The sequence below is a fragment of the Peromyscus leucopus genome, chromosome 14 (genome assembly GCF_004664715.2).
Source record: "Peromyscus leucopus breed LL Stock chromosome 14, UCI_PerLeu_2.1, whole genome shotgun sequence".
Taxonomy (NCBI): domain Eukaryota; kingdom Metazoa; phylum Chordata; class Mammalia; order Rodentia; family Cricetidae; genus Peromyscus; species Peromyscus leucopus.
Genome location: NC_051075.1, coordinates 53,808,520 through 53,836,126, shown reverse-complemented (window position 1 = coordinate 53,836,126; position 27,607 = coordinate 53,808,520). Strand labels below are relative to the sequence as shown.

The 27,607-nt window shown below is 45.5% G+C and overlaps 1 protein-coding gene across 14 annotated transcripts in view; it reads right to left on the bottom strand.

Annotated features, from left to right (window-relative positions):
• The window catches only part of Ttll5 (tubulin tyrosine ligase like 5), a 253,130-nt gene that overhangs the window by 180,252 nt on the left and 45,271 nt on the right, over positions 1-27,607 (bottom strand). For all 14 annotated transcript variants that reach the window (XM_028876403.2, XM_028876308.2, XM_028876334.2 and 11 more), the window contains 6 exons: positions 19,504-19,605; positions 17,556-17,647; positions 16,587-16,694; positions 6,830-6,911; positions 4,719-4,780; positions 2,116-2,210 (listed from right to left, as the gene is read on the bottom strand). In XM_028876403.2, the coding sequence (XP_028732236.1) occupies positions 2,116-2,210; positions 4,719-4,780; positions 6,830-6,911; positions 16,587-16,694; positions 17,556-17,647; positions 19,504-19,605 (541 nt within the window). The remainder of the gene's footprint in view (positions 1-2,115; positions 2,211-4,718; positions 4,781-6,829; positions 6,912-16,586; positions 16,695-17,555; positions 17,648-19,503; positions 19,606-27,607) is intronic.

Genomic DNA, 27,607 nt, shown 5'->3' with positions numbered 1-27,607 from the left:
CTGTGTGATTTTTGATGACTGTATCTATGCAGATACGGGATGCTATAAGAGACAAAAAATGGAATACAGCCTTACCTTTTCCTAATGGGCCTACGGCTCTCCACTTCCTGTATCTAAGACATTAGCAAGCACAGACCACATGCAAGAACCCTGCCCTTGGTTGAAAAGTGCGAGTATTTCTCTATAGTACTGTTTTCTTGCTATTCTTTGTGTTCAAACTTCGACTTCTCACTACTGTTAGATACCGAAGACCCTGGGTGTACCTGCCTGCCTGGCAAACCTGTTTCATGCAGTACCCAGAGCTCCTCTATTGGTCTTTGTGTGTCTATCCCCGAGGCTGCTTTTGGATGGCATCATGCCACTGCCCACCAGTAAGCAGAACAAATATTGGGAAGATTTCTGATGATCTGCAGAGAATTGCCAATAAAAGCTGACCGGCAAGTTAAGAAACAGGATCCACTTTTCAAGACTGGTATTCCTAGAAGAAAAGCCTGGCATAAATGGTATCAAAACTGTAAGAAACATTCACAGCTCTCCTAGGGATGTGTGCAGCTCTCCTAGGGATGCTTGCAGGGAACAATTAGCACAGGTATGTGACTACCTAGGTTTTCCTACTATACCTAGGTTAATAATTCTCTACCTTTTCTTATTAAATTTACAGAAATCCCTTTGATCTGTGGTGATGCTCATGAGCAAGTAGGACTCTGAAGTCTGGTTGCATCTCTAATCTGAGACAATACCTCTTACAATACAGTACTACACCATGTTCCACAGCACACCACTCCCCAGGGAATCATCCCAGAGCAGTGCTCACAGTCAGGCAGCCATCGACCCACTCCAGCTCAAAGACACGTTAGACTTGGCCTGCAGTGCTCTAGTTTGGTTCTGAATCAGCTAACTGTCAACATTAAAAACAAACAAACAAAACAAAAACAAATCATTCCTGATTTCTCTTGACAACAGGAGGCTCTTAGCCCCATTGGCCACTGGAGCATGACAGTGATCGGCTAGAGCACACTCGTCAGTCGGCCCCCCTTTGATGGAGGGCTCCCCTCCCTCTTCGGTTGGCCTGGCACATCACTGTGTTGTAGCTGCCTACTGTCCTTCTCATTACCTGCCTGCAAGCCTGAGGAGCACATGACTGTGAAAGCCCTGTCAAATGTGAAGACAGCTGACACAGCACCGCTCTCAATGAGACCCCTGAGCAGATGGAGGAAGAGGAAGAATGGAAGAAGGCTGGAGGGAAGAATGGATGGGTGGGGTGGAGGAAGAAGAGTGATGGAAGAGAGAGGAGGGGGAAGGAGAGAGGGAGAAAGGAGAAACTACTAATAGCGCTTGTGTGTAGTGGAGGAGCAGGGGACAGTTTACCAGCCACCATCAATGAATTCAAAACACCACAATGAAAAAGAAGGGATTGTGGGGTCCTTATCCTATCTTTAAGGACAGACACTAAAGGTCCCTAAAGATAGGATGGATTGCAAAAATAGCTCCAAAGCTTTAGTAGGCCCGGAATCACCCCAGATGGGCGGAGAGGAGCTAGGCAGAGTCTCATTAATAAGAAGACACACTAAGGGAAAGTACTCAAGCATGCAGACTGAGGACGCGACGGAATGAGCAGGCCCAAACCAGAGTGCACAGACGGGAGCAGCATTTGACCAAACGATGCTTCTGACTCAGCAGCTTCTTTGGATATTATTTTAGCTTTGATCAGAGCTCATGACCACTGAGGGTCCCTTCAAAGAGGACAGAGGACACAGTGTTTCCATGGAGCATCTGCTTTACAAAACTGGTCTGGAGATTAGAAAAAGCCTAGTCATGCTTAAGAGTGAGCAGGCCCCACTCTGCTTTGTTTCAGGGTATGTTGGCCTGAGGGGAGAAACGGCGAGTTTGGAAGAGAGAAGGAAAGGTAGCGAAAAGAGAAAAGGCAGAACAAAAACGAAGAGTAAGTTTGCTGGGAAGCAGGTGAGTGCACTGGAGACCAGCCACTGCTGAGCACATGCCCAAATCCTCCTGCCCTAAGCGACCTCCCAATCACAGTGCTCCAGCGCCCCCATCTCGGAGGCTGCCACTCCCCAGCAAGCCTTCTCTGGGCTTCGCCCTCCTCACCTGGCTTACCTGGGGTTTCTGAAAAGGGTTCCGCCTGGAAGACTCAAAGGTGGGGTAAATTGACCTGTTGGATGCCCGCTGCGCGGGATCTTGGCACACAAACCCTGGATGGGGAATGAGCAGTATTAAGAGCCGTACTTTTCTAAGAAATCAGTCTGGTTCAAGTACCTTTAAACTCAGCCTAAAGAGGGAAGCAGCCTGAGGAGCTAATTATAATCCCGACTGACAGAGACGTGGCTTTGATAAGTCTCAAACAAATGAACATGTCATCTTTATGAAACACACAGCTGTTTATAAAGGAAAAGATTGTTTGTTGATTTTTTTAAAAGTAGCTTTCTGGATGATAACTGGGGGAAAAGGTTTCACCAGAAGAATCCAATAGCAAGCATGTTGTCATGTCCTGTTACAACCTACTGGGAAGACAGAAGATGGCCTACTTTTAATATCTGCAATGGGCTTTATGATTATGTACAGCTTAAAAATGTTTTGTTATATCTGTTTTTCTATATTATTATTATTTTGGTTTTTTTGAAACAAGGCTTCTATGTATAGCCTTGGCTGTCCTGGAACTTACTCTGTAGACCAGGCTGGCCTCAAACTCAGAGATTCCCCTGCCTCTGCCTCCCAAGTGCTGGAATTAAAGGTGTGCACCACCACCACCTGGCTCTAATTAATTATTTTAATATTCAACTGTAAAGTAATTATCCTTGGTTATGATTCTCAAGAAGGGAAACAGGGATTTTAGCCTAAATCATAAATTATATGTTTTTATATTATTGGTAAATTATATGCATCACTGCAAAAATAGAGATTTTTTTTTTCTTCACAATTTTTCTAACAAAAAAAAGAAACAATTTCCACTAGTTTCACTTTCTTCCTAAAAGAACTAGATTCTCAACCAAAAAGAAGATGCTACAATCCACAGGCCCAGAGAGGCTAGGTAACCAGAAGAGCTCAAGGGGGCTCCCTGAGAAGGGGAAGTAAGCAATTTTGTGGGTGGACTGGGGGTGGTTGGGGATGGGAACATGAGGGATCAGGTGCAACGGGTGGGGAGAACATTTCGGGGGTCAGACAGAAACCCGGAGCAAGGGAAACTCCCAGGAATCTACAAGGATGACCCCAGCTAAGACTCCTAGCAATAGTGGATATATAGCCTGAACTATCCCTCTCCTGTGACCCAAGACTTGCAGTGGAGGGATTGGACACCAGCCCAGCCACATAACCTCCGACTCACAGTCTGCCTATCTATGGGATGTGCTGGAGTAAGGGCAGCCAACCAATGCCATGAGAATAAGCCCACCCTGACACTGCCTGTAGCACCAGGACCCAGGGGCTGGATAGTGCAGACACCTAGGACAGACCCAAACACAACTGGAGGAGAAAAATGTCAATGTAATGATGCCTGATGACATTCTGCTATCCTCATAGATTGGTGCCTAGCCCAGTTGTCATCAGGGAGGCTTCATCCAGCAACTGACAGAAACAGATGAAGAGACTCACAGCCAAACATTAGCCAGAGCTCAGGGAATCCTGCTGAAGAGAGAGAGGGGAAGGATTGCAGGAGCCAGAGAGGTCAAGGACATCACGAGAAAACCCACAGAATCAACTAACCTGGGATCATAGGAGCTCACAGAGTCTGAACCAACAGCCAGGGAGCCTGCATGGGACTAACCTAGGCCCTCTGCATATGTAAGACAGTTGTGTAGCTTGGTCTTCTTGTGGGACTCCTAACAGTGGGAGCAGGGGATGTCTCTGACTCTTGCTGGCTTTTGGGACCCTATTCCTCCATACTGGGTTGCCTTAACTAGCCTAAATACAAGAGGAGGTGCCCAGTCTTACTGCACCTGGATATGCCATGTTTTGTTGATATCCTTGGGAGGCCTGCCCTTTTCTGAACAGAAACAGAGTAAGAGTGGATGGGGGTTGAGGGAGGTGGGCAGAGGGGAGGTGGAGGGGAGGGACCGGGAGGAGAGGATGGAGGAAACTGCATTCAGGATGTAAAATAAATAAATTTAAAAATAAATACATAAAGAAGAGAGTCGCTAAGTTTTAGAGCATCTGCTGGTACAAGCTCTAGTTCACATCAAATGGATTTCACTGTGTCTCTTCAGGGAAATTTAAAAACCCAGTAATAAATCCACGTCATACCCACCTGACTGCCCATCTCCATTTCAAAGTTCTGGCTTATCTACTTAAAACGGGATTTCTTCCTCAGGCTGCTTTGGCTATAATACTGCAGAAGGGATCATGTTGAAGCCAGCAGAGACTGTCTAGGAGAAATACAGCCGGTCTCTTTTGTAACAGGGCTTCTTCGGTGGGTTTCACTTTCCCAGCTCAGAGAAAAATATACTCTCTGCAGATCTCCGCTTAATTCTCTGCCTCAGCTCATAATTCCCATGCCCCAGGTCTCAGCCTTAGTTGTGGTTCAGCCTCGGGACAGGATGGAGCCAGGGGGAGTAGAAACATATAAACACTTCCCTGAAAATATAATTTTTTAGTACAAAACATTCAGCATGGCTTAGGAACTGCCAGTTGGCAACACCTACAGAGCCTGGCAAATGGAAGCTCTGGTTAATTTTTTTGAGTCCAGTTCAGAACACACTGCTACTTACCTACAACAGTGAACATATCTGAGATCATACTGGCTTTAATTTTGAGGTCCAGAGGTGCATCACTAAGAGAAGGGAGAGAGAAAGGGGCAACTCATCACTTTGTAGGGTAACAGAGAGCTTCCTCATCATGGGTCCCAGTACAGCAAAGGTTCCCAACATCAGAGAAGCAGCCCATCGAATCCACAGGAAAGAGGGGAGGAGTCTGGGTGGAAGATAACAGAGCACAAGCCTGTGCTACGCTCATCCTCTGTAAGGCAGGCCCAGCACCACCGCATTGATTCCCTGACACGGAATCGTTTACTCCAGATCTTGTGCAATTCAAGTGCTGAGCAGGCCAGGGCTATTGCTTCACTCTCACTGTGGGGTTCCGAGGCTCGGGCTGTCAGTGTGCTCATACTTTTATGAGGGCCCTTCATTCCAATGTCTCAGTGCTTCGTCGTTGACTTACACTCACACGCGAGACAAGACCATTTGCCCACACTGGTACTTTTTGGAAGTCTTCATTTTCTGTGCTAACTCGTTCTCTTTAGGACTGCAGGCTTATAAATAGGGCAGAAAGATCCAAGCAAGCCCTACCAACGAGTCACCATCAGAGGCGGCAGGAGCCTGTGTGAACACTGAAAGAGCGTGGACCAGAACCAAGAGGCCTTCCTGTGGAGAGGACTAGGCTGGAGCTTCAGGGCTCCTCCATGACCCACACTCCTCTTGCTGTTGGCCCCACGTGTTCCTCTGGGATGTTTCCCATGGGTTCCCGGACTTCACAGGGCGGCAGGCTTGACAAAGTGCAGTGTTAACAACTGAAGGCACTGCCCGGCTGCACACCGCACACCTGAGCGGAGCCAAATCCCCACTCCTCCAAGTAGTCAACATGTCTTCAGTTGATGACTTGGCATTCTGCCAACCTCTCATCCTTAAAAGCTCAGCAGCTGGGTGGTCTCTGGCAGAAACCTCTAGGGTTTTCTGTTTAGAAAAGCACATAGCTAGTAGAAATTCTGTTGCTGCAGATGTAAGCAGGGTCTTCTCTGGTAATGAAAAATAGACTTCTTCCCTTCTAAATAACAGATTTTATTTTTTGCAAATCTAAGATTGTTCAACTTTTTAGACATTAACCTTGGGTGGACACCAGGCCACAGAACTGAGCAAAAAGAGCAAGCACTCTGGGGCCTTGGCCCAGCTTTAGATCGCTATAGTGCATGCAGACTCCCGAGGGAAGTCCACGCCAGCAAAGGCAGGCAGTGCACCACCTGTGAGTACTTCAGTCACCTTACCAGAGTGTCTACAAAGCTGGGGGGATGGGAGGGTGGCAACAAAAGAGGCTGAATCTGTCCATCAGGGTCTCAGTGCAGCAGGAGGTTCTGCTGAGGGGCAGGCATGGATTCAATGGGAAAGTCTACATCTTCCCCAAGAATCATCTCTTTAGCAATGCTAAGCTGAAGGACTTGGCTTGGATGAAGAAGTAGTTGCTTTTGTTTTTGTTTTTGTTTTTTAAATTTAGGTCTGCTCAGGCTGTTATAACTTCAGAGCTACAGAGGCGAGTGCAGATCAGAGGACTGAGATTCTGAGATGGTATGAGTATATATGGGATAATGAAGAAATTATGTTGATATTATTTTCATACTCATCTTCTCTGATGAGTAGTACATTCTGTTCACACTGTTTGCAGTTTGGGATATCTGTCAGCATATTTTTCAAGACTATTGCTCTTTCCAATGTAATGAAGTAACTTGTTATTCATGTTTCAAGTGGTTTAGTAATTCAAATAAGAGGAAATAATAGACACAGTCTTATCTTAGCATTTAAAAAACCGTTAAAAGTCAAAGTAAGAATGATCCTTAAGAAGACAAATACATGACAAATATGTACTGCAAACTGGCTGGGAAACTGACTCCCATAGGGATTTGATAATATACCATAAACCTCTAATTTTTAAAATTCTAACCATCACTGTGTAAAAGTGATGGTTAGAATTTTCTTTTAAGAATTTTCTTTAAGAATTTTCTTTTTAGAATTTTCTTTAAGACAAGAAAAATAATATCCCCCTCCAAAAAATCAAAATAAGCTTAGTGTTATGTGCAGGTTTGTCTTGTTTTTCTATGACAGAACTGACTTACCAGGCCAAAGAAGGGGAGAGATTCACTTCCAACAACCATGGCTTCAGAGTATTATCTATGAGCACGTCAAAGCCATACAGTTCTGGAAATACAACACAACATCCAAGATCATTTTCCGTGCAATGATCACACAAAGTCACTCAACTCCTATCCGAGGCCTAGAAACTCAGAGTGTAAGCAGTAAGCACAGACCCACCAGTTCAAGAAAAGCTAGTCTCCCTCGAAGGACAGCTGAAGGAGCACTAAGTATTCCAACACAGCACTGCTGTCCTGAGTTCCACACAGTGAGACAACACACACGACCTCACTGTGCTGACGGATGGAGGGTGAGAGGGGTGGAGCACGGGCACGTCCTGTGCTGGCCTCCGCGACACCTCCGGCCACTCTGAAAACCGAAGCACCCACAGCAGGCACAGCTCCTTCACCACAGCTCCTTACCTTACACAGAAGATGCCAGAAGACATCCAAATGTCGAGTGTACTTATCCCTCCCCCTCTCCTCCAGTTTCAGTTTCTTTTAAGAGAGAAAGTGAAACACTCAGCCTGACACAGAAGACAGGTGGGTGGTGACGCAGGCTGTGACAGGCCATCTTGTACCCCCAGTACTAGTCAAGGAAAAGAAGGAGCCAGAGACCAAGTTTCCATGGATTCCGGATTCTTTGTTGAGTTTCCCCCTCTACCACCCCAACTATGTCGAGAAGCATGGTAACACCAACCAGGCGCCTCTTCTCCTAGAATCCCTGGTTTTACTTCAAGAACTCAGGGATGCGAGGCTAACTTGGAGCCTTTCAAGAATTATTAGCGGGATCCTCACAACAGGAGTAACAGTGGCACACAGCCGTTGGAATACATATTCCAAACACACCGCTCTCCGAAGCCCCACCCCTTCTGACATCATCTCCAGTGTCACTCAAACCAACCATCTCTTGCATCTCTTCTCTGGAGAAAACCCGCTATTTCAGAGCTCACGCCCAGAGAAAACAAGCAGGGGGTCCTAGAAATTCACTCAAATAAATTTCCTGTTTCAAGAAGGATTTTTTTCACTCCTTAATCTTTTGAAAAACTAGAAACATATAATGTAGAACACAAAACTCTAAAGCTATAATAAAACACCAAAAAACCTAGGACAGGATCTAAAGACTTCCGACTGTGGCTTGGTGAGGGCATGTGAGTCTAGGAGACATCCTTCAGGCTCCCTTTCTCTTTCCGTAGTCATTAACTGTCAGTAACAGGATATTCACACAGGCCTTAGCCTAGTTCTACTGTATAAGTCAAGTAGACATACACATTCTCTTCTGTTTGCTTGAAAGAGCTCGTTGTGGAACCCAGGCGAACTTCTAACTCATGATCCTCCTGCCTCAGCTCCCAGGTGCTGAGATTACAGGCACATACTTCCACGCTCAGCTAGATCCGGATATTCTTGTGTTTTTATAACTATGTCTGCTTCCATAGTAATTACTTATACAGGACTCCATTTAATTTGTAGAACCAATTAAAAAAACAATAAAGGTTTGGAACATCACATTTTCATAACTATATAAATCTTACGTTAGGATGTAAAGAAAAGGAAGCTCCTTCAGCTGCTCCTTTGCTAACAAATTCATACTTTTACAGACACTGCAATCTTCTCAATAGCTTGCCTCGTCTTCAACAACAACAATAATCTAATTCTCGCTTTAATCTGAGAAAAAGATTTTGTCATGGAGCTCTAAATAAGACATTTTAAAAGGACAAACCTTAGCAGGTAAATTGGCACACATCTGCAATTACAGCATTTGGGAGGCTGAGGCAGGAGGATCATGAGTTGAATGTGAGTTTGGACTACATATCAAGATGAAATGAAGAAAAGAAGGAAGAAGGGAGGGAGTGAAGGAGTGAGGGAGGGAGAGAGGGGAGGGGAGAGAAGGAGGGGGAGGACAGAGAAGGTAAATGAGAGGGAAGAAAGGAAAACAAAGGAAGGGAAGAAGGAACAACGGAGGGAGAGAGGGAGGGAGGGAGGGATGGAGGGAGGGAAACATGTATAATCTAGATGTCCTCAGCATTACATAAGCAAGATATAGTATCTCATACAAGAAAATATTCCCTTCAGTTTTTAAGAGCAGAAGCAAAGATTCAACTATTTCATAAAGTGATACTTAATAACAGCATGAAGGACATGCTGACTAATGGCTGATGCACAGACTGATGTGCTTTGCAGAAAGAAGCAGCCACAAAGGAAGCCCAGTGTGAGGCAGCTCAACAAGAGCCACTGTTCTAACGCTCAGCAATCCACTTAACCATTTCACCACAGAGGCAAATTCCAAGAGCTCACATTAAGCTGAAAGTCTGAAAAAAAAAATTCTGGGAAAGGAAAACCATATCTTAAAGTGAGAAAATCCCTTTCACAGCACTAAGCTAACTTACTCCTGTGATCAAAGCAGCCAGGGTATCGAGCTCTAGAGTCAACTAAGCCTCAGTCTAACCACTCTTAGACCAGACTTGAACCCACAGTCATGTGAGAGTAGGAGAAATGCATATTGCTATGAGAACGTGGCAGCAGAGTGCTGGGTACAACTCACCCGAAGAAGTCTGGGCTCAGTGGCAGGGAGTCGGGTGGAAAGACAGCTTCTGCATCAGCTCACCTCTTGAAACTACCAGCTCAGCAAAGATACTGATGTCCTCCCAGCTTTCTCTTTAATCTAGCCCATCATTTCTACTCCCTTATGAGGAAGAATTTACACATGATAAGATGGATGAGTCTAAAAGACACAGATTGATGAATCTTGGAATTGGCTGCATCCATATAAGCCTCACTCCTATCAAGGGACACACAGAACATTTCCATCACCCTGGAAGATCCCTCAAACCTCTTCCTGGTAGATAGCTCGCTCCTGCCTCATCCTTGACAACCATGACTCTTAATTCTTTCCACCATCAATTCTATTCTAGAATTTCATATAAATGTAAATCATATAGTATATACTCATGTGAGTCTAGCTTCTTGTATTATATTTGCCATGTTTGCTAGGTACATCTACCAAAAATTCCTTTTAAGGTAGAGGTATTAGGGTATGAGTTTCCTGTAATAAAATTCACCCTTTAAAGTGAACAGTCTGATGAATCTTGGAAAGTGTACAGCTCTTTAATCCTGACCTCAATCACAATACAGAAAAATCTTATCATAGATGCACCTTGTGGCTCTCTGCAGTCAATCCTCACCTGCCTCATCTTCCAGCAACCACCACTGAGATTTCTGCTTACTTTTTTCCCTTCCTAGAAAGTCAAAAATGAAATATGCATAGTCTATAGTGTTTTTACAGTAGTTTTTTTTCACATGGTATTGTCTTCTGAAATTTACCTATTCTGTTACATATATCAAAAGTGTAGTTCATTCCTTTTCATTCCAAAGTAGTATTCCATAATATAGACATACCACAATTTACCCATCTAACAGTTGATAGCTATTTTGGCTGTTTCCAATTTGGAGCCATTATAAATAAAGTGTCAACATTTGTGAACAAGAATTGTGTGGACATAAAGTTTCATTTCTCCTGGATAAATACGTACTAGTGGAAATACCTGGTCACATGGTAACTGTATGCTACCCCATGCACCTCTTACCTCCTGAACCGTTCCCTAGCTGTCAATGAGAAGGGAGGAGGGGGAGATGAGCTTCTGTCTAGATGTTGTCTAGGAAAGGAAAAATGCCAGCTCCTATCCTAACTCTCTATAGTTTGCATATCATATTCCCTGTTAGGGTGTATTTTTCTGGCTCCCCTAGCCAAACTGGTGGTAACACCCCCATATTCCAGGAGGATTATAGTCACGGAGTCACTCTGCTATGTGAACTGTCTTTTATCACTTCATATCTCTGTCTCTCCCTCTCTGAAGGGCAAGTGCCACAACTCATTCCTCATTTTAGATCAAGTGGGCTGGATTGTTTGCCAACTGTCAAAAGCTGCAGTCATTTGGGAGAGGGAGTCTCAATAGAAATGTCCCCCAAAGACTTGTCTGTGGCAGGCCTGTGTTGCATCTTCTTGATTGGTGATTGACGGAAGGGGGATAGAGGCACCCCAGGCAGGTGGTCGTGGGCTGTATAAGAATGCAGGCTGAGCAGCGCATGAGAAACAAGCCAGTGGGCAGTACTCCTCCATGGCTTCTGCTTCAATTCCTGCCTTGAGTTCCCCATCCTGAATTCCTTCAGTGATGGACTGTGATGTGGAAGTGTAAGCTAAATAAACCCTCTCCTCCCCAAGCTGCTTGTGGTCATGGTGTTTATCGCAGCAATGGCAACCTGAGGCAGAAGTAATCGACTCCATAAGTAAAACATTTAGGAAATGCATTACAAAACAAAGGGGGGGGGCCCGCGTGGCTCCGTTAATAAAACGTTTTCCAAGGTCTTGAGTTCGGGTCCCCAGCACCCATGTAAAAAGACGGTCACGACAACACACGCCTCTGAGCCCTATCCCGGGGAGGCGGAGACTGAAAGATCTCTGGGGCTTGTTGGCTGGCTGAAGCAGTGAACCCCAGGTTCAGTAAGAGACCTTTTTCAAATAATAATAATAATAATAATTAAATAAAAGGCAAAGTGGACAGTGACCAAGGAAGGTACCAGACATTGACATCTGGCTTCCACACACATGCACATGCGTACACACGTGTACACACATATACACGGCACACACACACTAATTAAGAACCACTGAGAGTGAAAAAAGAAAATTATGTATAAGTCAAAACCAATAAACAGCTGGCCTACCCTGGCCTACCTACATAGTTATAAGAAAGCTACCAATCACAATACAAATAACAAGAATTCACTTTTTTAGGAAAGAAAGTAAATGTATTTAGTGGGCTGTCGAGAGAAGAACGGGCACAGAAGTAACAGAAGAACCACCTGCCAAAGATAGAAACTCCCGTTAACAAAAATTTATGAAAGATACAGTAAGAAAAAAATCTGATAAAAGATGGCTTTTGGAGACTTGGGGGTAGGGAATAGGAAGAAAAATAGTCCCACAGAGACCTGAGAGATCACTAAAGAGGGCACATCACTCACTTGGGAAACAATGTACTCGGCCTCCCCAGAATGAGAGCCCGGCAAGAGCTCCAGGCCCCGGGCAATGGAAAGGGCTGGCGTTAGCAAGTGCCCACTGTCTCTGAGATCCTCTTCTGTAACGGGAATGCTTTTCACCTCAGCTTAGGATTCGAGTTTAAAAACAAAATCAAAGTCTTTACAATGGGTCCAGAAGAGAATTCTGGGAAAAAGTCGAGCAAGATCTCCCAGGAAAAGGGACTGATTAAGAGAAGAACCCGAGTGCTAACTTGGTAACTCGCCCCAATCACTCCGGTGTCTAGCTACCACCTGGAATGGCAGGCTGAAAAGGAACATCTAGGACTGGGTACTGTGCTCTTTTCCAAGGCTGATCTGCTAGAAAAGATGATGTCACTGTTCCTGAGATCTAGTTACAGGACAGCACAGGAGAATCCAGGATGTGAGCCATGCCAAAAGGACTGGACTCAGCAGAGCTGTCTTGATGTGGGTGGAGAAAGGCCAGAAATCTGGTCTCCAACTTGGCTTTGCCATTTACTAGCCACATGACCCAAGACAACTTACTTAAGCTTGCTGACTCTTTGCCCTTGTCATAAAGCAAGGGTTTCCGATCGATCCATCCTTGGTAGTAAGTACCAACAAGACTGCTGGAGACAAGCAGCAACCTCCCAGCATCTCCGTCCTTCTACAGGAAACAGCCCTCCCAACTCAGCTGGAGCAAGGGATAAACTAAGAGGGGCTTATCTTGACAACTGCCCCTGCCTTCCATTCCTTTACTGCTGGTGGAGAGGGCTGCACAATGGAGAGAGCAAGCTACCTTCTTGCATCTCTCTGACAATCATTTATGGACACCTTCCTTTTAAAGAACATGGCCTTATCCTGAAAAATGGTCCAGGGCAGAGGTAACAGAAAACGAAACCAGCTTTCACTTAAGGGAGGTACCCTGAGTGTCCTTGGTTTTCAGCAGACATGCCATTGGTCTCTGATCACAAGACTAAGTTAGTTAGTTCCTCAGTGTCTGGTCCACATGATCCCACACTAGAGGATCGGGATCAGACCCCATCCCGTCAGCCATTCTCACAAACAAACACTAAACCGCTGTCAGCAGCAACATCTCTAAAAGACAGCTAACATCCTGTTGGTTTTGGCTGTTTGTCTTCAAATGGCCAAAAAAAGAGTTGTTCTCATAGTCAGTAATTTCACAGTGCCAATTTCCTTAGCATATTTAAAGAGTTGCCATTGAAGCATATTAGTTCACATTGTACCACATTTTCACAGTCGTGGAAGGCAGTAACATTTGACTGTTAGAAACATGTTTTATTGGGGGAAGCATCCAAAACTCATATAATTGAAGTCCTATGATCAAGATGGGAGGTTGCCAAGACTCATCCTCTGAGGCCCCTGTTTTTCAGACTGAGTCTCTTTCATTCACGTTCTGTTACACACTAGCTCTAGAACCTGAGACAAGGGCTAATTTCTCAGGGTCTCCATTTCTATATCAAAACAAATCATTCGCTAAGGTCCTTTTGGATGTGCAAGTTTATAAAATGGCATTAAATGGCTAAGTTTCAGCCTGCCTGTTATGGTTGATATATAGGTAATACTAACAACACAATGCAGGCTTATGAATATGGCAGCCTCCTAGAAGAAGAAACTGTTGGCAGTACTGCACTGCTGCAACATGAATCTCTGACCAGCACACAGCCAGAACCGGAAAAGAGCTGCATGTGCAAATAAAGCACTGACTGGGAGTGCTGAGGGTACCTGGAAGAGGTCCAGTGGCGGGGCGAGGAAGGGCTCACAGTCAGAAGCCGCCAGCAACAGCACGCTCCTGGCACTAGTCTGTCTATAAGAGGAAGGCCAGAGATTACGACCAAGACTATAGGGAACCCCAGCTCTACACTCTGTTTCCCTCAAAGTAGGAATACTGTGCTTAAGCCCAAAGCTTCGGGGAAGCTTTCAATTCCCGGGTTACCCTGACACACCTGCAAAGTGACGCCTGCCTCGAACCCCGGGGGAGCTACGAGTCAGAGGGGCAGAGAGATTCACACGAATGCACGAACACACAAAATCCCATCTCACGCAGGGGCTAACGAAGCACACAGAATCCCAGGGCTGACAGGAAGCAGAATTAGAACCACAGAAGCCAAGGAGACAGTCAACAACTTAAAAAACTCCAGATGCCTTGAGTTTATTGGAGCTGAACCAGGACAGGAAAGGAGAAGAGGAGACCCTGGCTGATGGACTTCGGGATATTTCTCTGAGTCAGAGAGAGTCGCTGCCCTTCTTTCACATGGAGTTCTGTAAACCCCTTCCTAAATTTCCAAAAAGCAATCAGTTACAAAGCAAGACAGAAAAAGAAACACCCAGAAAAGCCTTCAGGATTAGCTACTTAGAACAAAGGGTTTGTTTTTTGTTATGTTTTGTTTTTTTAATGTATCAAGGGCCATGAGAATTTACCAACATAGGCAAGCAGAAGTACAAAGAAACATATTTAATCTTGAAAGGTTTCCGCACTGGGAGTCACATTGTGTTAGCTCCCACCTCGTCCATCCGCAATTAGACTGCAACAATTCTAAGAGTCCCAAGCCTTACCAAATCAGACCCACTGGAAAGCTTGCTGCCAGGCCACCAAGAAGCAATGGAAACAATCACCAAGCACTCATTCAACAAACATTTCCCAGCATTCTCTATGAGCACAAGACACTGCTCTGTGTGAGGGGGACAAAGCCCATGGTGATACTGTGCCGGCCATCACCAAGGAGCTTCCGCTCCATTAGGAGAGAGACACACATGAGTGAGAGCAGAGGACATGGGGAGACACTGCAGAGACACGAACAGAGTGCTAGAGCGACAGGGTGAGCGTCGAACATTCACTAGGAGGGTTGGGAAAAAAGACCACCAAAGAAGTGATGCTTGGCTTTGCCTGGAAGGATGCTGGGTCCTACTCAGTAAAGTACCATGAGAAAAGTGGGGGTAGTTCAGCCACAAGGTAAATGACACACGCAGAGCTAGAGTTAGAAAAGGTCCCTGGAACTCTGATTTGGCATAAACAGGATGAGATGGAAAGGTAGACACAATGGCTCAAGAATTCAAGACAGACCCAGAGACTTCTGGGAAAGCATCCATGCATTCGACAGGAACAGTGGAGCAGCACAGGCCGGCTGTGCGAGTGATACAGGGGCCTGTGCTCAGCAAGGCTTCATAAGAAGCAGAGTGGAGTGAGTCTTAGTGGAGGGAGAGAGTGCAAGGCAGGCTGGGGGTTCCGGCTAGACACAGAACCTATGGACACTGGTGCACGCCCTCCAAAGGGTCTGCTTCTAAAGACTCTGCAGTCTTTTCTTTTCCTCAACAGTTCCAGATCCTGACTTATCTGCATCTTCCATTCACTCTCCGCAGTTCCCCTACGTGAGCATCAGTCAAACACATTCTGTTATAATCCATTAAAGAGATCAAAACTTTGTGTCTAATTACAAAATTAAATTTTTTATTTTTTTTATTTTTTTTTTGGTTTTTCAAGACAGGGTTTCTCTGTGTAGGTTTGCACCTTTCCTGGATCTCACTCTGTAGCCCAAGCTGGCCTCAAACTCACAGAGATCCACCTGGCTCTGCCTCCCAAGTGCTGGGATTAAAGGCATGCACCGCCACAGCCCAGCCCTAAAAGTAATTTTTATTAAGTAGAGTTTAAGGACCAGACATCATGCCAAGTGCTTTCTTGCATCATCTCACTGGATTTTTACAGTGCTCTTAGGAGGGAGATACACACCACCGTGGCTGCCACTTACAGTCTAGAAAATGAGAACTGAGATAACTTGCTGAAAATCACCCAACCAGAAACAGATGCAAACAGCTCTCAAGAACAGGATGTATAGACTCTATGGTCCATGTTCTTTATTTCCCTGCTCTCCAGCCCCTAAGCAAGCCATGCCACCTCTGTGGGTATCGCTCCACATCACACTTGAACTAGCATCACTCCATCAACAACCCTGTGTGTTTCATTACCGAGGTCCAACATGGGCCCAAAGCCTACCTCTTGGGCTTTCATACTGGCAACTGACACTAAGTTCCTATGCATGGAGAAAGCAGAGGTACACAGGCAACCTTGGTGTCACAGACACAGCTCTCGGGTCAGGAGGTTGGAGGTTTCCTGATCCGGGTTGTGAACCCCTTCTTACGCTATCTCTGTACAATCAAAAAGGTAAAGTGAAACAGGAGGGGAGGGGAGGGGAGGGGAGAGGAGGGGAGGGGAGGGGAGGAGAAGGGAGGGGAGGGGGAAACTAGCAGGAGAAAAAAGAGGAGGAGGGGAAGAATCCACTAAAAAGAAGACTAAAACAGAAAGGAGGAGTCATCGGAAAATGGGAGAAAGCACACACTGGTACCAGCCAGAGCTTCTTGGACCTGTTCCCAGTCTGGCTGCCAGAGAGCTCTGGAATATATTTGTTAGAGCTGGATTCCTGTGCAGCCTGTTGCAGACTTTTTCTGAGTGTCCTTTGACAGAGAGACTCACACTTCAGTTTCAATCCCTGTTCCCCACACAGAAAGCGAGTGACTCCTCCTGAGATTCCAACGAAAGCTACCACTGGCCTCTAGGTAGGATCTGCATCTGCTCTAGGAGGAGCTTAAGGACACAAACTGAGGCTGTGCCCTGACCCCGTAGAATCACTAAGCCCCACTATCTGAGAATCCCAAGACCCTCCTCACAGAACACAAGTGTCCGGCGGCTCCTTACCAAAGCAACTGCTGCGGTGTGGCACGAAGGTTTTGCAGGCAGTGGCGATGGCGAGTTCAGCAGAGATTATCGTCTTGATGATCAAGTCTTCCACGTGGGCCATCAGCGCTGCAAAGACAAGCTTTGTAATGGAAACACCAACACTACAACGCATGCATCAGGAGGAGCAGATGCCAGGTCTCTGTGCAATTATAAAAGGCAAGTGGCATTCAGAGAGCATCTAAATGGCGGTCTTCAGAATGGGTGCCACGGGGCTGGCATGCCACGAGGAGATGGACATGAGGAGATGGCTGCAGCTGGCCTGCGACAGAGGTACGGATGCAGAAGGAGCCTTCTCTCTCTTGCTCTCCTGCACTTTTCGAAAAAGTCTATTCTGCACACTGCTTCCCAGGCTGCTCAAGACTCAAACCCCATACTCAAATTCCACCCTGTCCATTCTCCACGTCGGCAACAAGAATGAGAGAGTTCAACTCTGAACTCAGAGCCAATAGAGAGGTAGGCAACATGGCATACAAAACACCATAGCATCTGAGTTAGCAGGCCAGCATTCAAGAAGGATAAACTGAGGACTGAAGAAAAACGTGATGCTTTCCAAACTAGAAACAAGAAAAGGGATTTGGGGAGGGTTGCAGGAACTCTCTTCTCCACTGTGAACCACAGGAGAAAAAAGAACCGTCACCCACTGGCTCTTCGGCAACATTACCAAGAGGCCTGGTGAGATACGATAGTAAAATCACACAAAAAAGTAGAGTCAAGGGGCTGGAGAAATGGCGTGGCAGTTAAGAGCATTTACTGCTCTTACACAGGACCTCATTTGGTTCCCAGCACCCATGTAGGAGAGCTCACAACCTCCTGTAATTCCAGCTCCAGGGGAACCGATGCGCGCGCGCGCGCACACACACACACAGAATCCAGATATATATATATATTTTTTAAGTAGAGTCTAAAAGGAAAAGGTATGGTACTCACCAGTTGTATCCTTGCCTTCTTGTTTCAGGTACCTAAGCATGGCACTCATGCTCCACTTGTTCCCATAATCCTCCACTTCTGGATCATCACAACTAAAAAGAAAGGAATTGAGGCTACATATGCCAGGAGGCCCATCGTTCTTTTCTCTGGGCTTTGAGTATTTGGAGAACATACACTTTGCTGATTTCCACCTGGTTTTCCCTGGTTGTTCTTACAACACCCTTCCTATCAATTCCTTAAAAGGAAGGGAAAACGCAGAGTTTGCTTTTCTAAAGAGGGCAGAGAAGAGGGCCACATCAAGAATGAGTGAGAAGCCAGGCATGGTGGCACACACCTTTAATCCCAGCACTGGGGAAGCAGTGGCAGGCAGATCTCAGTGAGTTCAAGGCCAGCCTGGTCTACAGAGTGAGTCCCAGGGAAAAAGTCATAAAAAAAATGTGAATGAGTTTAAGATTTGTTATAATAAATTAACAATGGGATTTAACACCTCTAGTCTTTGAGGAAAATGTCACATGAAACCAGCAAACCGCCTCAGATAACATTTTCAGGCCAGAAGAGATCTGACACACTAAGCAAGCCTGCGGTCTCTGGAGTGACAGCTTCTTTCCCAACCCTCTCAAGTACCACGGATGACAGGAGGACTGGGGGGACAGGAGGGTGCCAGGCACCCCACTGTCACAAAATGGTGAATGGGGCAGGCGCCCCTGAATGCGGTCCTGTAACCAGGCGCTTATGCTTTGCCACTGACTCCTCATCCCTAGCGCCCTCTCCAGTTCCATCCCTGCTCGGCTCAAAGTGAGGCCATGGCAGCTTTAAGCAATTCCAACGCTGGTCACAGGCCACGCAATGAAACCTCTTTCACTTCAGCAACTACCCCAACACTTCCAGCTTCTTTCCTTCCTTGGACCCGGTGGGAACTTATTTTTAGTCTGAGTAGAAAGTGACTGTTTGAGTTTCTTTTCTATTTTTCCACTTTCTGGCGAAATTATCTGGATGAAAGAAAACAGAGCAAAAATAACATTTCCACACAGCTGGGTTGCTGCTCCTTTCCACTAGTTCTTCTCGGAGATGGCCTCATTTCTTTAATTTTTTTCCTTTTTTTTTTTCTGACTGTAGTAGTATATTTTAGAAATTTTTAGTAGCTACATAAAAGCAAAGCGGAAAAAACCCTAAAAATTGACTACCCTAATCGTACACTTCGTATTTAAGGGGCGGTAACATTTCAGGACTATCTTTTTCTCCTTTCTCAGCAAAAAAGAGAAGTTTTAGCTAATAGACTGGTTCAGTCAAGGTCTTTGCTGCATGTAAGGTCTCAATGTGCTTTTCCATTAAACAGAGCACAGTAAAGACGGCTCTCAGCTCTGATTCTGTACATACATCCCTAAGGTTACATTCACAGAACTGGAACTGCGGCGTCAAAGGAGACAAATAATTTTAAGCTTTTGAAATGATTGCCAAGCTGAAATTCTTACCCCTAAGTCAAGCAGGGAAAGACAAATGGCCAAGGTGTACTTGGGTAGGCTAAGGTGACCCTCTGTGTGAGTGTCCCATGGAGAAGAGCAGTAGCCACTGCCAACAGCAACGCCTCAAAACTGATGGGTGAGGGGCTGGCTGGAGAGGCCTCAGGGCTTCAGAGTACTCACTGCTCTCTAGAGGACCTGTATTCAATTCTCAACACCCACAGAGTGACTAGCAACCATCTGTAACTCCAGTTGCAGGGATCTGCTGCCCTCTTCTGTCTTCCGATGACACCAGGCACACACATGAGACACACACACCGCAAAACACCCATATACATAGACTAATTACAAAGAAAGAAAGAAAAGAGGACACTTGACCCTCCAGTGTCACCTAAGTATCCCTGACATGCTCCAGTGCAACCTGTTAGCTTTCCACGTCTCCACCACTGACATCTGAGTGTGACTTGCAGCCCTGACCCAGCCAGTACCTCACATAGTCTCCACTCTTCTTATTCACGCTGTAGTTTGTTAGGTGCATGAACTGGTTCCGAATGTTCTTGGATCCTTGATCATATCGCACAGTGGCAAACCTGGTAGGAAGAACACAGTTAAATGCCAGGAACTGTTTCAGTGGAACTGAAGATTGGGGAGGTCACAATAACACGGGGGACATTATCATCATCTTACAAGAAGGGTGACACTATTATCTAACAAATACTGATCTCGTCTAAGTGACAATCCCGTGAGAAATGTGATCTACACATCATCTTCTATCAATTCAATCCTAAAAACAACTCTTACGAAATAGATCCATGTTACATTCAAATTTCAAATAGATATAAAACCAAATATAACCCATAAAGACTGAATAACTTGGCCACCCATGGTAAAACACGCCTTTAACCCTGCACTCAGGGGGCAGAGATCTGCCTGGTCAATCTAGAGAGTTCCAGGTTAGCCAGGGCTGCAGTGAAACCCCATCTAAACATGAAATAAAAGACTGAGTAACTTATCCAAGATTGTAACTCCAGAACCCCATGGCTTGACCACTCTTAGATGCTGCTTCTTCTCTTATCCCTTCTATCAATGGGGAGAATGCAAATTCACAAGCTGGGCGACTGTACGTAAGCTGCTACAGCTATGAAGCTGCAAGGAACACCCACGCAGGGCCCACACAGTAACCGGACCGACCTTCTGCAGGAGGCAGGGAAAAGGGCAAACGGTCCGGCAGTGATGTGCCGACTTGCTTCACACCCACAGAGGGACAGCACTGATTCTAATGACTTAACAAGGACCCTAAGAGCACTCCGGAGAGGACGCACACAAGAGCACAGACACAGCACAGCACAGGACAAGGCCACAGCAGACAGGGCAGCCACTCCATGTCCCCATGTCCACGACTACTGTTGAGAGGAGATCAAAGCGTAAGACGCATGCGCCTCTGCAGGCAGCAAGCAGGGAGAGAAAACTGTCCAGCGATGCTCAGTATCAAAAAGGCCTCAAGACAATAGTTCACATACTGCCAGTGCCATATCAGCCTGCTCTAAAGTGCTTTTCCCAAGACACAAATCCAAGTGTGTGAAAAAACCTAGAAGGCCACAAGTTTATTTTCCTATGATTTACAAATCGTTTACATATGCTTACCCAGACTGTGAAGTCAACATGATTTTTACCACATTAAAGGTCAGGATTTAAAATTTTTCCTCTTCTCTATTTCTTCTCACCCACCCCACCATCTCCACTCCCTAATTCCCTGTACCAGAACTATACAAGAGCCAAAGGAAAAAAAGTAAGAAAAAAAAGAAAAAGAAAAAGAACCAAACCCAAGAAACTAAAATAAACAAACATGAGGCCAGGAAAAAGGATGTGGACAGCAAGAAAATTTTGACCAGGCATGTATGGCTAAAGAGTTTGACAAGCATTATCCATGCTTGAGAAAGACCTCCACATTCCCAGAAACCTTTAGGAGTTATCAATTGAACTCTTCGCCATCACTTGGTGGCAAGTGAACTTTGCCTTTGTATCCCAATCTTTATATAATGATTATCAGAGCCGGTGGAAGTCACTCTCTGAATTCTTAGGAAATGCAAAAGGGCACAGGCAAGATCCAGAGACTGCCTGCCTCCAATAGACATTGGCTCACGGTGACATTTCACTTGTCATCTCCCTCGGCAAGTATTGACTGTGAGGGAGAGAAAGTTCTGGTCAGGGAAGGAGATGTCTCCTCTTGGCTAACTCTGCATACGTGACTCAACCTAGTCAACATAAAAAGTTCAGCAGAAGGACAAAGTGAGCTGGATCTGGGGGCCCATACATTTGTACCCCTACACGTTTTTCAAGAGGGCTGGACTTCTACACATCATTTTTCTTCTCCTTCATCTTCCTTTCATTGGAACATATGGTTCTAAAACTCAGCATGAACAACATTACAAATGTCACAGAGTGGGCTTTGACAGGGTCTAAGAAACAAGAATCGAGGGTGGAGTGAAGGGTGACAGCAAATGCCCCTGAGTCCCAAGTCCCTCAGTCCCAAGAACAATGACGAAGAGCATGCAGAGGGAAGGGAGGGCTTAACCAGTTAGATCTTACAGCTCTCATGAGAACCTCTGTTAACAGGCCACATTCTTCTCCAAGCACCATTTTCTTCCTATTGTCTAGATGAGAAGTCACACACTCTCAGATCTGGTCTACTCGTTCAGTCCTGATTATCTGGTTTACTCTCCAAGATTTGGTTTGGGATGGTTTTTCTTTGTTTTTGCTTTTAACTTGAATGACTTACCTAGCTAACTTCTTGCAACTCCACTAGGAAGACAGCATATGGATGGGGAAGCAAGCCCTGGAGAAGCACAGGAGGTGATCTAGGCAGAACAATAGCCCCACAGGATCTAAATTTACAGATTGGAGAACATCTGCCTGGGGAGGTAAGCCCAGCAAGACCAAGAGACTGGCTACAAACGAGAAAACTGAGTAAATAAATAAATACGGTAAAGATAATGGGAGACAGCTTGTTGTTGTTGTTGTAACAGGAGATAAAAATATGTAAAAGATAAAAGCTAGTTTATACTCTGAATTTTGAAGTCGAACTGTAAATGCTAATATAACCCAATTTTCTGATGCACAGATACAGAAATAAATGTGGATGAGCTTATGAGAAAAGAGACACATATACATACATGTTTCCTAGGTCTATTACAAGCCTCAGATCTCTCTCTCTCTCTCTCTCTCTCTCTCTCTCTCTCTCTCTCTCTCTCTCTCTCTCTCTTTCGGTTTTCCGAGACAGGGTTTCTCTGTGTAGCCCTGGATGTCCTGGGCTTGACCATGCTGGCCTTAAACTCACAGAGATCCACTTGCTTCTGCCTTCCAAGTGCTGGGATTAAAGGCATATGCCACTACTACCCAGCCAAACCTTCATTTCTAAACACTGTTCTCCATGACCAAGTAAGCAGTGCTCCTTGGAGATGTGACTGATTCCAGGGCTGGGTCAGAATAAGATGGGCCTGAAATGTTTTATATTCAAAGAATTATAGAGACATGTCAAAAGGACACAAAAACCAGCAAAAAGGGGCTCCCACTGGCCAGACCTGGGACAGAGCATGAAAATAAAACAGTATAATGAAGGGACCCATTAAAATAGAAATCTTTCAGTATGAATTAGTATAAACAAATGAGTATATAATCATAAGAAGAAAAACCTTTTCCTCAAAGTAAAATGCCAAATAATACAAATAAACGGATGATGGAATTTGAAAGTCATCAACTGGCAGTCACTGCTGTAATAATTCACTCAAGCAAGAAGTATCAGTAGGGGGCTGGAGAGATGGCTCAGAGGTTAAGAGCACTGGCTGCTCTTCCAGAGGTCCTGAGTTCAATTCCCAGCAACCACATGGTGGCTTACAACCATCAATAATGAAATCTGATGCCCTCTTCTGGCATATAGGCATACTGTAAAATAATAAATAAATCTTGAAAAGAAAAGAAAAGAAAAATCAGTAGATATGAAAGAGATTGTTGAAAATGAGATAAGGAATGAGGTTTTACATGGTTTCAACTACCTCCTCATAAATTCTTGCTAATCACAGAGTGGAAGCAAAAGTCACTTTACAATGGAGGAATCTGGAAAGCACTACCTTAATCAAATGCTAAATCATTAGTATGTGCCATCAAATATACTGAAGTGGAAATTTATCATCACTTCTGTGGGATTCTGACCCCAAATGAGCAACCCAAGTTTAATCACGAGAAAATACAGACAACCCAAATTGAAGGTCAAACTGCTAGATGACTGGCCTGTCATCTTTCAAACGCTGAGGTCAGGAAGTCACAGGAACACTGAGGAGTCTGAGAGACTCGGCAACTGAGCTACAACGCCATCCAGACTGGGCCCTCGGCTAAAGGAATGTTAGGAGGACATTTGGTGGAGCTGAATGAGCTCTCCAGACAGGTAAAAGGTGGCTCTTTATACTCCTCAGGTAGCCTTTTCACAAGCCCAAACGGTTTCGAAATTCCAAATGTTAAAGGAAATGAGATCGTCTCTTGTGAGCTTGACAACAGCAGCAGGCCCGGTCATTCCAGTTAGGGACTTGGGAGTCCGGCACAGCACAAGGGCCTTTAGAGAGGAAAGCTGCTTCCCGCTCCGGCGTCCACCTGAGCAGCAGCTTCCCTCGGGAACGCAGCTTCCCTCTGGGAACGCACCCTGAGCGGTTGCATTTTCTACCCTCACACACTATCACACTTCATCCTACTCAGGCCTGAACAATTTCCCTCTTCACAAGCTAGAGGAAACCACTGTTTACAAACAATCTGCAAATGTTCATCCTAACAAGGCCCAAAGTCACACAATGATAAGTACTGAACCCCCTCTGAAGGAGATCAAGATTTAAGAGTTGGGCCCTCCAATGGAGGCTCACAATATATAAACACACTCAGGGCAAGCCTGAGTAATAAAAAAAAAACAAAACTCAATGGCATTTTTGGTGATTTATTTTTGGTCTCATTACTTTGTTTGGACATTTTTTTGCCTTAAACGTCTTTCGCTTGTATGTTATGGCTTCCAATTTCCTGGGTTGTTTGTTTGTTTGTTTGTTTGTTTGTTTTTCAAGACAGGGTTGCTCTATGTAGCCCTGGCTGTCCTGGGACTCACCTTGTAGACCAGGCTGGCCTGAAACTCAGAGATCCACCTGCCTCTGCCTCCTAGGTGCTGGGACTAAAGGCGTGCGCCACCACTGCCCAGCTCCAATTCTATATTTTTATAGGCTTTGTTGGTGTGCATGTTTCTGGTGCTTTTTCTTTGTTATTGTTGTTGTTTTTAATACTTGTCTGATTTTTTTTATTTGCCTGTTTGTTTTCTGAAGAGAGAGAAAGAAGTGATGGAGCTGGATAGGTAGGGAGGTGGAGAGGACCTAGGAGGAGATGGAGGAGGGGAAATACACTGTACAAAAAACATTTATTTTCAATTAAAAAAAAATTAGTGCTATTCAAGAGAAAGAGAAAGGGGGTGGGGAGAGACTGTGTGTGTGTAAGGAAGTACACAGGCCTCAAGATGGCTCATTCAGAAAATTAGTGCTATTCAAGAGAGAGAGAAAGGGGGGGAGTGTGTGTGTAAGGAAGTACACAGGCCTCAAGATGGCTCATTCAGAAAATTAGTGCTATTCAAGAGAGAGAAAGGGGGAGTGTGTGTGTATAAGGAAGTACACAGGCCTCAAGATGGCTCAATCAGAAAAGGCACTTGTCCACCAAGCCTGGAGATCTGAGTTAGGATCTCTGGGACCCACATGGAAGAAGAGAAGCAATTCCCACAAGTTGGCCTCTGACTTCTTTCTGTATGGGCACTGTGATGCATGCAGACAGACAGATAAATGTAATTAAAAAATAAGAAGACTTAAGAACGCCCACACAACAGAATTTCACAGCCTTGACCTTTATGCCAAGAAAAGATAGGGATCTTACTTAGATAATCAATCTATAAACAAATATGGGTTATCTCTATTTTGAAAACAAAGTCTTAAAAGCTACACTTTCTCTTTCCTAACATTTCCCACTGGGAATCAATACTTGGAGTGTTTCTCCCTTGGACTCGTGGGTTCTCTGAAATGTGAGTGAGTGACTGAAGAACGGGCTCCAGTCGTTAGTAAGCACACACACAAGGCTTCCAGTGACAGTTGGGTAGCTTTCCACTTCACGACGGTGTAAGATGAATCTGCATGCTGGAGAAGTCGCACTGTGAATTCTGAATGTTGGTCTTTCCCCACACCAGTACACACTGGTACTGTCTAGCAACCCTGAGCTGTCCCGTAAGCTGTAGCCAGTCACCCAGACCATCAGGAGGGTAACAACTGATACCAACAGTAACCCACATGGCTCAGCTAATGTGTCTGGTAGGTCAGGTGTGTTAAATGCATTTTCAGGGGCTGAGGAGATTAAAGACTCGGCAATTAAGAGCGTTGGCTGCTCTTCCAGATAACCTGGGTTCAAGTCTCAGCACCCACATGGCAGCTCACAACTACCTGCAAGCCCAGAATCTTTCTTCTGGCCTCTTCCAGCACTGCACATATGTAGAGTACTTACACATAAAATAAAAATAATAAAATCTTTTTTAAATGCATTCCCAATTGACGCTATTGTCAACTTGAGGGACTAGAGTGAGACAGTTACACTTGACAGGTAGAGAGACAGGAAGACAGGCCAGGACTAGGAACAAAGATAGCAAACTTCCAGCTTCTTCCTGATATTCCTGACCAGACACAAAGGCCTTAACGCCCCTCCATCACGAGAGCCCAGCAGGCTGTGGACCAGTTTGATAAGTTTAAGGTCCTACAAGTTCAAGGCAAGATCAGGAAAGGTTTACCCCCAAATTATGGGCCTATCAGCCTTCCCCTCTTTGTTCAAACTGACCAACCCTAAATTCAGGGATGAAGACCCCTCAAAGACCCTTAGAGGCCCCAAGCCGCTGAGGAGAGACCAGACTTGGGCCTTGCAGGTCCGCCTTGTGCTCTGCAGTCTTTCTCTGCACACGCCTTGCTGTGGCGTCGCCCCGCCCCTAATAAACGCCTTTCTTTGCAGGCTGATTCCGTGGGCTGTGTCTGAGATTTCCAGGAGAGCTGCAGCTACTGGTTGTACTGGATATTTGAGGTGGCTGGGTTTTTTTCTCCGCCGGCTTTTAATTCTTTAACTGATGGGGGAGGGGGCCACATGACTATCAAGGCCCCTCGATGGTAACAAACTGATTATGGCTATGGTGGAACATAACTCTTAAAGGGTAAGTCAAGAGGCGTCTGTGGTGGGTACTTCTGAACATTACTGGACAGTGCGTGCGCCTACGTTGTTTGTTTCAAAAGCTTTCCAATATGGAAGCAAGCACAAAATCAATGAGATCTCACAAACTCTCGTGCCCTGTACACAGTGTGTGGCCTAAGAACCTGGCGGCATATATTCTTACGGTCGCAGTCATGGAGCCTAGATGTAGAAGAGTTAAGTACTCAGTCTGGTAGATACATTTTCTACATTCAGAAGAAATGCACAAAGAAAGGGGATTGTAATAGTGACAGAGGAGTTATCTTTAGCAGATCTAGCTGTCCTGAGCAGAGAGGCCTGGGCAACAGAGACTTCACCTTAGGCACCCTTGCCAGAAGCCACTGGGTTTCATCCTGGCCTGACCTAGAAAAATCTACGGAAGAGAACAAGAGGCCCCAGAGTACTCTGATCTACTGTCCACCAGCTGCGGCAGGGGAGCTGCCAAAAGCTGCAGTGACTGGGAGGGAGCGTCTGCGAGGGGATTACCAGCCTGATCCTGTCCTGGGAGCCAGAGATGACTCAAACTTCACAAACAGCAAGGGCCTGCCTGCCGGCCGGCAGAGTGACAGTGGGGCTGGGAAGGACTTCTCCCCAGGGCTGCTGTCTCTTCCCCCAATTGGCTGCTGGGGCAGATTCTGGACAGTGTGCAGCCTGTGAGGTAATCTGAATTCCTTGGCAATCAGTAAGTACCTGAATTCTTTCGAAACCACAGGAATTCAGCACAGAAAAGGTAAATATCCCCCCGGAGCCAGTGTTAATTAGCAAGCAAGGCTACTGAAGAAGGGCCTGGGGGTGGGGGAGGAAAGAAGGGCATTACAAAATGATGTGGGGTCCTCCCTGCGTGATGGCAGGACTGCCTAAGGGCAGCACTGGAAGAGGCCTTCCAGTCTCCTCCCACTTCCACGACCCGGGTGGGCGGGCGGGCAAGACCCTCAGAGCCCCCCACCGACACTCATGAGCTGCTGCTACCTTTCTTTAAGTCACTGACAACACATGTGGTTTTCAAGTCAATGTCGTTTTTAAAAAAAAAAAAAAAAAAAGTCCTGTTTGAGTGCAAATTTGGCTGTTAGCTGTGTTTCAAAAAGGACTGTCTCGAATCATTTATATCCCAGATTGGATCCTTCTAGAGTTTTAAAATCCAGAACAAAGCCTTTTTGGATTCTACTTCTGACATAAAAATGTATCTCCACCATTTTGGTGAGAACAACACCCCTCTCTCTAGAAGCTCGATGTCTCCTTGTTTCTAGCTCAAAACGGCAACTTCCATAGAAATTCTACAGCAGAAGCCTGCACGGGGATTCT